Genomic DNA, 14568 nt, shown 5'->3' with positions numbered 1-14568 from the left:
GATATCACATTAGAGCCCCTTTTTCCTTGTACGGTAAATGACCTGCTTCTATGCATTAACACACAGAACCCAGTATGCGTTCCTCCAGCGAACTGCTTCGAGGCAATGATGAGGGCCCATGTGGAGTTCGGGGTTGTGTCTCATCAGGCTCTACCAGAAATCTGCAGTCTGTGGGCTGATCTCAGCCTACTGTGGGATATCATTGATAGCCCCAGCAGATTAATTAGCTGTTGGTATAATTACAGTATCTAAGGCTAATTGAATTCAGCCCTATATAGCTTATAGATCATGTGCAATTTCAACTATTGCAAAGCTGTTTTTTGCTCACACCTGTATCATACACAGAATCGTACACGACAGTACTTGTATCATACACAGAATCGTACACGACAGTACTTGTATCATACACAGAATCGTACACGACAGTACTTGTATCATACACAGAATTGTACACGACAGTACTTGTATCATACACAGAATTGTACACGACAGTACTTGTATCATACACAGAATCGTACACGACAGTACTTGTATCATACACAGAATCGTACACGACAGTACTTGTATCATACACAGAATTGTACACGACAGTACTTGTATCATACACAGAATCGTACACGACAGTACTTGTATCATACACAGAATCGTACACGACAGTACTTGTATCATACACAGAATCGTACACGACAGTACTTGTATCATACACAGAATTGTACACGACAGTACTTGTATCATACACAGAATTGTACACGACAGTACTTGTATCATACACAGAATCGTACACGACAGTACTTGTATCATACACAGAATCGTACACGACAGTACTTGTATCATACATAGAATTGTACACGACAGTACTTGTATCATACACAGAATCGTACACGACAGTACTTGTATCATACACAGAATCGTACACGACAGTACTTGTATCATACACAGAATTGTACACGACAGTACTTGTATCATACACAGAATTGTACACGACAGTACTTGTATCATACACAGAATTGTACACGACTACCTGTATCATACACAGAATTGTACACGACAGTACTTGTATCATACACAGAATTGTACACGACAGTACTTGTATCATACACAGAATTGTACACGACAGTACTTGTATCATACAAAGAATCGTACACAACAGTACCTGTATCAAACACAGAATCGTACACGACAGTACTTGTATCATACATAGAATTGTACACGACAGTACTTGTATCATACACAGAATTGTACACGACTACCTGTATCATACACAGAATTGTACACGACAGTACTTGTATCATACACAGAATTGTACACGACAGTACTTGTATCATACACAGAATCGTACACGACAGTACTTGTATCATACACAGAATCGTACACGACAGTACTTGTATCATACACAGAATTGTACACGACAGTACTTGTATCATACACAGAATTGTACACGACAGTACTTGTATCATACACAGAATTGTACACGACTACCTGTATCATACACAGAATTGTACACGACAGTACTTGTATCATACACAGAATTGTACACGACAGTACTTGTATCATACACAGAATCGTACACGACAGTACTTGTATCATACACAGAATCGTACACGACAGTACTTGTATCATACACAGAATTGTACACGACAGTACTTGTATCATACACAGAATTGTACACGACAGTACTTGTATCATACACAGAATTGTACACGACTACCTGTATCATACACAGAATTGTACACGACAGTACTTGTATCATACACAGAATTGTACACGACAGTACTTGTATCATACACAGAATTGTACACGACAGTACTTGTATCATACAAAGAATCGTACACAACAGTACCTGTATCAAACACAGAATCGTACACGACAGTACTTGTATCATACATAGAATTGTACACGACAGTACTTGTATCATACACAGAATTGTACACGACTACCTGTATCATACACAGAATTGTACACGACAGTACTTGTATCATACACAGAATTGTACACGACAGTACTTGTATCATACATAGAATTGTACACGACAGTACTTGTATCATACACAGAATTGTACACGACAGTACTTGTATCATACACAGAATTGTACACGACAGTACTTGTATCATACACAGAATTGTACACGACTGTACTTGTATCATACACAGAATTGTACACGACAGTACTTGTATCATACACAGAATTGTACACGACTACCTGTATCATACACAGAATTGTACACGACAGTACTTGTATCATACACAGAATTGTACACGACAGTACTTGTATCATACACAGAATTGTACACGACAGTACTTGTATCATACAAAGAATCGTACACGACAGTACTTGTATCATACATAGAATTGTACACGACAGTACTTGTATCATACACAGAATTGTACACGACAGTACTTTTATCATACACAGAATTGTACACGACTACTTGTATCATACACAGAATTGTACACGACTACTTGTATCATACACAGAATTGTACACGACTACTTGTATCATACACAGAATTGTACACGACAGTACTTGTATCATACACAGAATCTCTCTGGTCATTTGGTGATAGGAGTGCTGTATAGGTACAAGTGAAAGTTCTACACCGCTTGAGCCATTTTGAATACTGTATTTTATATTTTTTATATTTGTTGCTTATCCTTTAAACTGGAAGATTGCAGAACAGATTCATGTTAATGTATAAATAGTCTTTATAACCGTGCACCTACGCTCAGAGAAGAACACGTTATTTGAGAACAGTACTAATATATATAGTGTTCTTTTTGCCTTTAAGGAACTGATGATTCATTCCTGATTTCGGCATCAGTAATGGGATGTGCGCTTCTTCTCCTCATTTGCTGTGGAGGGTAAGTTTTTCAAAAATAAAAAATTAGGTACTCTTTACCTAGAACGGCGCCCATCGGGGTGATCGCGGGATCGCGGGCAGTACATAAACGGCCGCGACGCGATGCCCGCGATCACCGCGATTTTCCCATAGGGAACAATGTTAAAAAGCCAGATTGACCGCGATTTTGCATTCAATGCCTCAATGCCCGCGATTTTACCATAGGAATCAATGTTAAATGGGCTACAGAGCCCAAATAGGCTCAATTAACCCTTAAATGTCACCCCAATTTTTTGACGCCACCCCACGATCCACGCCAACCCGAAGCGTGGCGAGCGCAGCGAGCCCGCGAGGGGCGGCGGTACGCGTCCTCCGACCTTTTCATGCCCTACTATCCACGTCGGCGTGGAGTTGAGAATAGAATAGTGTGGCGAGCGCAGCGAGCCACCGAGCCCCGCGAGGGGACGCGGATACCTTCACAGTTATACGCGTCCCCTCGCGGACTTCACAGGTGTCCGTGGCGACGCCGACACCTGTGAAGCCCGCGTCCCCTCGCGGGCCTCGCTGCGCTCGCCACGCTTCGGGCTCGGTGGCTCGCTGCGCTCGCCACACTATTCTATTCTCAACTCCACGCCGACGTGGATAGTAGGGCATGAAAAGGTCGGAGGACGCGTACCGCCGCCCCTCGCGGGCTCGCTGCGCTCGCCACGCTTCGGGTTGGCGTGGATCGTGGGGTGGCGTAAAAAAATTGGGGTGACATTTAAGGGTGAATTGGGTCTATTTGGGCTCTGTAGCCCATTTAACATTGATTCCTATGGGAAAATCGCGGGCATTGAGGCATTTTACATTAAAATCGCGGTCAATTAGGCTTTTTAACATTGTTCCCTATGGGAAAATCGCGGTAATCGCGGGTACCCGATTTTGATGTACCCGCGATTTACCCGCGATGCCCGCGATTTTTTACCCCCGACGCCCGCGATTCTGATCGCGGGCGCCGTTCTAGGTAAAGAGTACCAAAAATTATATATATATATTACCTGAAGTGCAATCCTGGATAAGGGGCATCATACACACGTAAAGATGTGTGCTAAGCTATTTTGTAAGCTATTTATGGTAGGCGATTTCCTGGTGTCCAGATCACCCGTGGAGAGCACATACACATGCAGTGATTTGTGCTAAGCAATTTTGCTTAAGCAAAAAAAAAAGGCCGGGTAGTGGTTCACAATGAGAGATTGCAATCAGTAACTCTCATTCTGTACACACAGAGAGATTTGTAGTCACTTGCTAAGCAATTTGACTAGATTTTGCCCTGAGAGCAGGAGATAATTAAACACTTGGGGCATACACACGGAGAGATCTGTGCTTACTTTCTAAGCAATCTAGTCAGATTGCTCGAAAAGAGCACAAAATCGCTCTGTGTATGCACTGTAATACTAAAATAAATATGACAAAATGATACTTTTTGGATGCCGTACATACAGATGACATAGAAGCCTGTCACTGGCAGAGTTAAGCTGCTAGCAGGAGAGCGAGGATGCAGCTGAGGCGTGTGACCATTCTAGACCTTGCTAGAGAGGGGAGTACTGCTGAATTCCATTGGTGTTATTTTTCACTGATACATGGGGCCTAACTTCCTTTATCTGAGACCTTCGAGGAACATCAGCATCCAATCATAAAACCATCCAAATAACACTTTGTGGTAATCAGATGTGTTATGACAAAGTTGAGATGAGTTGAGAGCTTACATCCATTCAGATACTTGTTAGCGCCAAGAGAGGCAAGGAGAGAAAGAGAACGCTTTGTGGGTGCACCCTTACATCACAGAAGAACGTTGTTGTTAAGTGCTGTTATTAAAATAGAATACATTGTAGTAGTAATATATTAAAATATGATTTGAATAGTGCTTTTTGTACAATAAACTTAAAAAAGCGGTGCAAAAAATATGTGTGTAGTGTGTGACAGATTATGTCACATGGTAGGCCTTAGGAGAAGGTTCATTTAAGAGAGCTATTTCTCTAGCTACACACATATTTTTTGCAGCGCTTTTTTAAGTTTATTGTACAAAAAGCACTATTCAAATCATATTTTAATATATTACTATTACAATGTATTCTATTTTAATAACAGCACTTAACAACAACTTTCTTCTGTGATGTGAGGGTGCACCCACAAAGAGTTCTCTTTCTCTCCTTGCCTCTCTTGGCACTAACAAGAACATTGTTTATCTCTGGGGTGCACCACAGACAGTCAAAGACAAAGGAACCCCACAAAAGTATCAAAAGGGGCAACCTATGCTATATATGCCTATGGATTAGGCCTATGTCAGTCATCACAGAAACCCTACAATTTACCCTCTTAACCAGTGCGGTATCACTCTCTACCATCCCTTATCCCCTTTTCCCCATAAAATATCCATTCAGATACATAAGGCCATCCCATGTTACCTACAGTATACAGCATTTTGTTCTTTGCATCTACAATATTTCTGTAATTAGCCCATAATGTGCGTGTGTGCGGCGGGGGCGGCAGGACTGTCAAGGGGTGGTTGGCATGTGTGTGTGCGTGTAGGTCAAATCTCTGGCCTGGACAGAACACGTTAGACCTTCCTCTCACCACTAGTTCCAATATTAAATCAGCAGCAGCTCAACTTAATAAACATACATCCTACTTCTAACTGTCCCTGTCATTTTTAATTTATTTATTTTTTTCCTGTCATTATTTGTAATCTCATATTAACTACACATTACTTTAGAATTGCCATTATTTAGCCTTAACAACCCTCACTATCTCACACTCATGTCACCCACCACCCAAATGACAGGGTGAAGCACACAGATGAAGATGTTGGCGGAAGCCCTGGGCAGATTGCGTCCATGCAGAAGAGCTTAAAGGCCGCCGCCCCAGGTGAAGATCCAGGAAAATAAAATATTAAAACAATTGGTGTTTTGTGGTTATTTTTTTGTTGCCTTTGCCGGCTGGTACTTGTGGTTCTCCAAATATCAGCATGTGGGACAGGATTGCTGGGAACTGTAGTCCAACTGCAAAGGCCAATATTATTTTTTAAATAGCTATCAACTCCACACCCACCGCCCAGGGGTGTAGGGTATAGCCCCGGGCTTCAGCACATTCCTGGGGTACACTGTAGAGGGGAGACCCTCTAATTAAGGGGGTCCCCACCTCCCCAGGAATCCCCGGCCTGGGCTGACTATCTAGGGTGGCTAAATGCTTCGGTCACAGGACCAATGACGTGTCCCCTGACTGTGGCATTACCTACCTTGCTAATGGAGCCTGGTGCTGGTTCACAAAATTTGGGGGACCCCTAGCAGTTTTCTTTTTTCCCTTGTAGTTTTAAAGCCCCGCTTATCGATTGAGGTGATATATGGGCACTTTCCAAATTTGAAAATGCAATCTCATGACAGGAAAAATCTGCCAATCACAAACAAATCTGTAATGTGTGGGCAAGTCAGATAGATTGGAGAAACAATTTATCTGGGGGGGGGGGGATTCTGAATCTGAGAAACAATTAATTGTTATTGCCGATGTATGGGCACCTTAAGACCAGATCACAATTTATGGCCAATTTATGCTGAAATCCAAGTAATTGCAAAGGATTTACATTTTACTTGCCACCGTTTGCCTTTCTCGAAGATAAACCATAGCATGCGTCACTTCAACAATTGGCAAAAAAAAAAGATCTTTCCAACACAAATACAGGTAAGGTAACAACAACACTTTGTGCTCAGGAACATCCAAGGTGGTCCACCACTTCTGAAAAATCTATTACATCCTGACAGCAAAGCACTCTCGCCATGTAAGGAGTTTTGTCTGAGAACAACTTCTCCCATTAAGGGTCAACCAAAGAACAAGGGAGGGCCAACTTGTAACCAACCACTATCATTACATACCAGTATGGACCCATGCTTGGGGACATCCCAAACACACCAATAAAAGACTGACCTGCCTACTTCGCACTTGTTCTACAATATTTAGGTTTTGCATTATTTTGTTGTACGGGACATCCTGCTTTATTGAATTTTTTTTTTTTTTAAACCTTTCTGCAGATTTATTTTCTGGAAGGAAAGAAACCAACGATTTGATGGCACCGCTGAAAATGAATTACCTCCAGAAGAAGAAGCTAATGGTACAGTAGAAGAACCAAACTAAATCCCCTTACTAGCAAAACACAGCAAATAGGGTGTCTGACTTTGTATTAAAGAACCACATTTGCAAATCTCAAAAGTGGTTGATATATGAATGTGAGGTGGGGGCGAGTGGCATGGTGAATCAGCAATTCGAATAGGGATGGCTCATCCAAATGTACAGTAGGAGCAAAATTCTAACAGAGAAGTTGGACTACAAAAGTGAACTAACCTTTACCTGGTATACAAACATCAGTGTTTCCCAACCCCAGTCCAGTAACCCAGAAAGTGCCGATACCTGGTACAATTATTGTACCATGGGGCAGGGGCTGATGTGCATGTTCAAATATCTTCTGCAAAGTGCTGCGGAATATGTATGCGCTATATAAGAAACTGGTCATAAATAAATAATAAATAAGGTTGACAATGACGTTCCGTCAACAGTCAAAAAGTTGACATGAGTTTTTCACATTTTTGTTTAAACCTACGTGCCGACAGGCGGTATTACTAGGGCAGAGGTAGCCAACTCCAGTCCACGAGTGCTACCAACAGTTCACATTTTACAGCTCACCTTGCAGGTACACAGGTGCACTCATTACTGACTGACACATTTTAAAAGATCCACAGGTGGAGCTAATTACTTCACTTGTGATTCTGTGAGGAGACCTGGAAAACGTTAACTGTTGGTAGCTCTCGAGGACTGGAGTTGGCTACCCCTGCCTTAATATATAGTATTTTCCCAGCACCCTTACATGGTATTCCATGCCATACAAATTTAAGTGGTGTTTACATGCAGGACATTTTCAGCGGTGCTTAAAAATAATACTGTGTTTGTATAAAATGTCAGTGGTACAAATGCCGCGCAGAGTCCCGCATAGTAACTATGGGCCTTATTCCAGTTCACTCTTTCCTTCTTAGATGGACAAAACCATGTGCACTGTAGGGGTGACAGATGTAAAATGTGCAGAGAGAATTAGATTTGGGTGAGTTATTGTGTTTCTGTGCAGGGTAAATACTGACTGCTTTATTTTTACACTGCAATATGGATCTCACTTTGAAGTAAAACCCCACCCAAATCTAACTCTCTCTGCACAAGTCACATCTGCCCCACCTGCAGTGCACATGGTTTTGTCCATCTAAGAAGGAATTTGTCAGAAAGCGTGAACTAGAATAAGGCCCTGTGTGCCTGATATAAGTTGCACAAGGTGGTGTAAAAATCAGGACTCTCTAACACCATGACCACTGCCAGCCCTTCAGTGCATAAAGGGGGCATTCTGGTTCATTCGCTCGGATGCAAAGTCGCATCCTTGCGAGAGACCCAGATCCTGCCTTGCGAATGGTCTTTGTAACCGGGATGGTCTTTATAACCGTGCACTTATGCTCAGAGAAGAACACGTTATTTGATAACAGTACTAATATATATATATATGTTCTTTTTGCCTTTAAGGAACTGATGATTCGTTCCTGATTTTAGCCGCAGTATTGGGATGTTTGTTTCTTCTCATTTGCTGTTTTGGGTAAGTTAAAAAAAGATATAACCTGAAGTGCAATTACTGTTATACTAAAATAAATACGACAAAATGATACTTTTTGGATGTCCTACATAGACATGACATAGAAGCCTGTCACTGGGATACGGTCACTAGGTCTACAAGCATTAGGTCAACACCACTAGGTCGAGATGACTGAAGGTCGACATGGGCTGACCTTTCCCATGTCGACCTAATGACCATGTCAACCTTCCCTCATGTCAACCTTCCTGCATGTCAACCTAATTGCTGTAGCAGTCAGGTGTTGATGCTGGCTGTTACCTCCAATCCCCTTGTATCTACCTGTGCTCTTGGCCTGCCCTGGAGGGGATTGTGGTAAGCCCCGAAGGGGAGGGTGGGTCACTTCTATGTGCCAGCCCAGCAGGGACTGTTCTTTGTTCACTGTGGCTGAGTCCACCCATTTATAGCAAGCACATGACACAATTTGTCTAAAAAGAAGTTATTTTACACAAACGAGGATGAATCTCTTCTGTGATACAGCAAAGAAATCCAGATTGGCAAATGAGGTACAGAGTGGACCACTACATTTGGCATAGGTGTAATCTGACTGCCTCTGCTTTGAAAGTTCCAAACTTCAATCATTTACGGTTGCAGGAGCCTCTTGACATACAATGGAGAAAAAAAACATGTGAATCCTTTGGAATTACCTGGATTTCTACATAATTGGTCTAAATAATAGATGAACACAATCTGCTTAAATTAATAACACACAATTAAACATTTGACAGCTTTATATAGTAGGAGAATATTTGCAGGGCAGGATGTATAAAGTAGGTAAAGCCTAAAGCCCCCATACACTATGCGATTTGAGCCCGATTTTACCAGATTCCGGCGAATTGGGCTGAGAAATGAGGTGAAATCATCCCAAAAAGCATGTGTCTGATCTGATTCACATCTCGTGCTGCACGCACCATCTCCATGTTGGACCCCCTCCCGGCGCCAGGGAGCGCATGCAGAGGAACCGCATGTGATGTATTGCATGCAATCCTGCCGCCCAGGAGGGTCCCGGGCGGCTCAAGAGGAACTGGATGCGACTTCTCCCATAGGAGAAGCCGATAGTGTATGGAAACCTTTAGATTTTTTAGGTCATGTCATAGCATCTCAATGTGAATGTCATTCCAGAAGGCAAATATGCTAAAGCCATTTAGTTATAGACTTCTGGGTTTTGTCGTTGTCTTATTGCAAATTGGAGAGCGTTGGTATATACACGGCTGGCCCGGATATGTGGTGCGTTCCACGGACCGGAAGTAGTGATACTTCCGGGTCTGATCTCTGACACCTTAGACTGTTTTCCTCCTTTTTTTACAGTATCTCTTTTGAAAAATAAATTGGGAGAATAATATATTGTTGACATGTGAATAAGAAAGTGTTGTTTATGTAATTTTAACTGGAATTATGTATTAAATGAGGATTCGTTGTCTGACCCTATGACAAACAGGAAGAGGCAGGGCTAGACTAATCTTGCTCAGGTATAAATATCTCAATAGTTTCATGACACTCCACACACCTCGAGGAAGACCTGATAGATTGAAACGCGTCGGTGGTTGTGGAGTTTCCTGCTACATAGTGTTTTGGACCTATAAACCTTTGGACTTTGGTGAGGATTTAACGGCAGGATACCCGGGTATACATCTGACCCCGTTACGGTCACAGACAAGCCTTTTTGTTAAAAGGCCAAACACGGTACCAGGCTTTTGTATTTTTATTTATTTTTACGTTTACATGATGAGTTTGTATGTTTTGTATTCACATATCTGAGGAAAATTGAAGAAATCAGGAAGAATCTATTGTGTGTGTGTGTGACCCCCTGACTATGCGATTGAACTTGGCCTGAGTGAGCCAAAAGAGGGTACGAAAGCTGAGCTTGTCCCTTAGATCGCACATTTATATCTTTGTTGGTACAATCTGCACCATGACTTCCCTTCTTTTCTGTTTTTGAGGTGAACACAGTGGATTGAAACCAAGGAAGAACTGACACCATCCAGGATTACTGAATTTGGGCACTAATTGTATACTTACCCTAACAGAAAGCGCGGGTTCCATTTATTTATATCGGTATTCTGTTTTTGTAGGAGGTGAAACTACCGGTACCCAGCTGCATCCGGTTTGATTGCAGTTACTTCACTTTTTTGTTTGTTTACTACTTATTGCATTACCCAACTTCTGTTGCGTTTCAAATGGCACTGAGCCAGCCATAACATGTCGTACAACCCGGCGGATCAGATTTATATAGGAGGCACATTGTCTAGTGTGTACCCGCTTTGTCGCTGATGATGCCCGCTCACATATGCAGGGCTGATGGAAGACAACCCTAACAAGGTCCATGCTGCAGAATGCAGCACGGTCACAGCCAAGATTGGCAATTCCGTATGCAATTGCCGATGCAGTCACCTGCAATCTCGCTGTTTACACACAGCGCCTAGTGTGTACCCAGCTTTAGACTCCTCCAAAACATCTTGGTAAGCATTAGAATGCATTCGTCTGCAAATTGTGCAGACCCTGAGACAGTAAAGTGGCTGATATTGATGGGAGGAGTCACACAGAATGGCTGTAATTTTAGCCAGCCGCGGAAGCCATATTGACTACATCTACAAGACTGCATAGGGTAATTGCAGCAGTTTGTGCATCTGCAAAAAAAATTCAACGCCGCCCAATGATTTAACACCAGCAGCGATCATCCTTATTACAGATGCTTGCAGAAGACCCACGCTTGGTGTAAGAGAGCCACCAGAAACAGGCTTCCATACCCCATTGCCACAATACTTCTACTAGTCAAAGCAGCTCATAGAATTGTATTGCTGCAGCCCCGAAAATGCCCAATGTCATAGAAAAACAGATCCAGCAAAAGTTCTGTATCACTCAGGATAGAACGGACATAGGCGAAAATGTGGAAAATCACATCTGCACCTGTGGTGTATGCACAAACTCTGCGCCCCAGCACAGAGATCTGTCCAAATCAGAATGAGCCTCAAAGTTCTTTCCCAAAAATACTCAGCTTTCATTCCATCCGTCCACAGAACATTTTGCCAGTAGCGCTGTGGAACATACTGATCCGCTTATGCAAACTTCAGATGTGCAGCAATATCTGCCTGCAGTGGCATCTTCTATGGTTCCCTCACATGAACGTTCTTGTTCAGGGTTTTACTTATTATAGCTTTGTTAATAGAGGTTTACAAGATGTATGTTTAACAAGTAGGGAGAATTTCAACATTGCCAAACTTTCTCTGTTTATATTGTAGACAATTTGGGGGAAATTTACTAAGATGTGTATTCTACTTCACATGTGATGTTGCTATGGGCAACCAATCAGAAGCTACTTCTTATTTATTTATTTAACACCCTCTAGAAGATAGTAGACAGGGTCTGATTGGTTGCCCCTAGCAACATCACATGTGAAGTAAAATACACATCTTAGGAAATTTCCCCCTTTGTCTTACAATGGCCTCACAAACATCAAACCTTTTAGAGATACTTATGTAACGGCTTCTACAAGTCAACTTAATCCTAAATCTTCTTAGATCTTATTTGTTTGAGGCATGGTTGAAATCATGCATTACTTCATATGTATAGCGAAATCCAAATGTTAGTTTTTTATTGGGAAGTTCAAACTCTAATCCACACCTCTGATCTAGTCTTAATGATTGGACTCCAGGTTACTTAACTCCAGACGGCAAGTAGGTTGTGTGTGTGTGTGTGTGTGTGTGTGTGTGTGTGTGTGTGTGAGACATTTTTCCAACCAATACTTGATGATAAGCATGCAGTAATCTTTTTGTTACTACTTTAAGTAGACCTTGTCTAGTTTAGCAACTAATGGGGCCCATACACCTGCAATAAATTGTGAAAATCCTCTGTTCTGGAGATGATTGTGACAATTAATCGTTAATGTGTGGGTGTCCCCTTCTGGCGATCCAGATCAAAAATTGATTGCAATCGCTGATTCAGATATTTAAAAATCTTGGATTTATCTGGGTTTTCATTTTGTGTGGGCGTTCGGGGACTATACCGCTGATGGAACAGTCTTGTATGTGGACAGGGCCTATTGCAGAGTAGGGAGGGGTGCCAGAGGGGGCAGATTCTTTGTGGGGTAAATGTGATGGGTGCATTTAGATATTTTAAAAATACTTGCTGTTCCCCCCCCCGGCTGCTGTGCTCCTGACCCCAGAGGGGCTCCCTCTGCCTGGCGGGGGTGGGGGGGAAGTGCTATAGGGGAAGTGTGCTGTCGACCACAGGACCACAATTGAGGTTGTAAGGGTAAAATGGTGGAAGCATCAGACACTCAGAGGTTTAACCATAGCATACATCACTTCAGCAATTGCAAAATAAAAAGAGATCTTTCCAACACAAATACAGGTAAGGTAACAACAACACTTTGTGCTCAGGAACATCCAAGGTGGTCCACCACTTCTGGAAAATCTATTACGTCCTGACAGCAAAGCACTCTCGCCATGTAAGGAGTTTTGTCTGAGAACAACTTCTCCCATTAAGGGTCAACCAAAGAACAAGGGAAGGCCAACTTGTAACCAACCACTATCATTACATACCAGTATGGACCCATGATTGGGGACATCCCAAACACACCAATAAAAGACTGACCTGCCTACTTCGCACTTGTTCTGCAATATTAAGGTTTTGCATTATTTTGTTGTACGGGACATCCTGCTTTATTGAATTTTATTTTTTAAATCTCTCTGCAGACTTCTTTCCCGGAAGAAAAGAAAACAACGATTTTATGGCACCGCTGAAAAGGAATTACCTCCAGACGTTCTATCTACAGAAGAAGAATCTAATGGTACAGAAGAAGAAGCAAACCAAATCCCCTTACTAGCAGAACACAGCAGAAAGGGTGTCTGACTTTGTATTAAAGAACTTGCAAAATCTCAAAAAGTCACCAAGTCCATGGTTATTCCCAACTGTCACATTTTAAAAATCCACAGGTGAGCTGGAAAACATGAACTGTTGGGGGTACCTGAGGACCAGGGTCCGTGCTAGACCGGGATGCTCATTGTACGATCACATCCAGAGGGAAAAAGCTAGAGATAAGGGAATATAAATACACACTCCACTAAATATTCTCAGAGTAAAATATATACAAAATGTATGGAAAGAGCATAGTCCTACACCGTTACATGATAAAAAAACCAAGACAAAAAAATACATACATACAATATATTACTGTTTATTGTACTGTGACTCCATATTACGCAGCTATCCAGAGAGTACGGTTTCAGTCATATGGGCCCCTGTCTAAAGCAATGCGAACCACTGTTTGATCCTAGGGCTGCCAAATGCCTTAGAAACATAGAATGTGAAGGCAGATAAGAACCATTGGCCCATCTAGTCTGCCCCTTCTTTTAAACATGTTACCTCAAACCATATTTTATCCTTATTTCTTTGTAAGGATATCAATATGCCTATCCCAAGCATGTTTAAATTGTTCTACTTTATTTGCCTCTACCACCTCTGATGGGAGGATATTCCACTTATCTACTACTCTTTCTGTGAAGTAATTCTTCCTCACATTTCCCCTGAATCTTCCTCCCTCTAGTTTCAGTGCATGTCCTCGTGTTCTGCTGCTCCTCTTCCTGTGAGGAATGTCTCCCACCTGTACCTTGTTAAAGCCCTTAATATATTTGAACGTTTCTATCATGTCCCCCCTTTCCCTTCTCTGCTCTAAAGTATACATATTAAGATCTTTTAGTCTTTCCTGGTACGTTTTGTGATGTAGGCCATGCACCATTTTAGTTGCTCTTCTTTGCACAGTCTCTAATGTATTTATATCCTCCTGTACATATGGCCTCCAGAACTGAACACAATACTCTAGGTGAGGTCGTACCAATGACCTATACAGTGGCATTATTACTTCTTTCTTTCTACTGCTGATACCTCTCCCTATGCAACCAAGCATCTGACTTGCCTTCTTCATTGCTTTGTTACATTGCCTACCTGCTTTTAAGTCCCCTGAAATAGTGACACCTAGATCCCTCTCTTCCTCAGTAGTTTCCATTATAGTGCCATCTCTTATTTATTTAGCCAGATCTATCAA

General features: G+C 42.0%; 1 protein-coding gene across 3 annotated transcripts in view; it reads left to right on the top strand.

Moving 5' to 3' along the window:
* TEX51 (testis expressed 51) overlaps window positions 1-13409 on the top strand; it is a 28439-nt gene extending 15030 nt beyond the window's left edge. For all 3 annotated transcript variants that reach the window (XM_083162483.1, XM_083162481.1, XM_083162482.1), the window contains 4 exons: window positions 2786-2858; window positions 6898-6977; window positions 8423-8492; window positions 13220-13409. In XM_083162483.1, the coding sequence (XP_083018609.1) occupies window positions 2786-2858; window positions 6898-6977; window positions 8423-8492; window positions 13220-13376 (380 nt within the window). In that variant the 3' untranslated portion in view covers window positions 13377-13409. The remainder of the gene's footprint in view (window positions 1-2785; window positions 2859-6897; window positions 6978-8422; window positions 8493-13219) is intronic.
* Window positions 13410-14568: the final 1159 nt, after the last annotated feature.

This window comes from Crinia signifera, chromosome 19 (genome assembly GCF_055691185.1).
Source record: "Crinia signifera chromosome 19, ASM5569118v1, whole genome shotgun sequence".
In the NCBI taxonomy this organism is placed as follows: Eukaryota; Metazoa; Chordata; class Amphibia; order Anura; family Myobatrachidae; genus Crinia; species Crinia signifera.
Note: the sequence above shows the minus strand (reverse complement) of the source record. Positions and strands in the feature narration are given on the sequence as shown.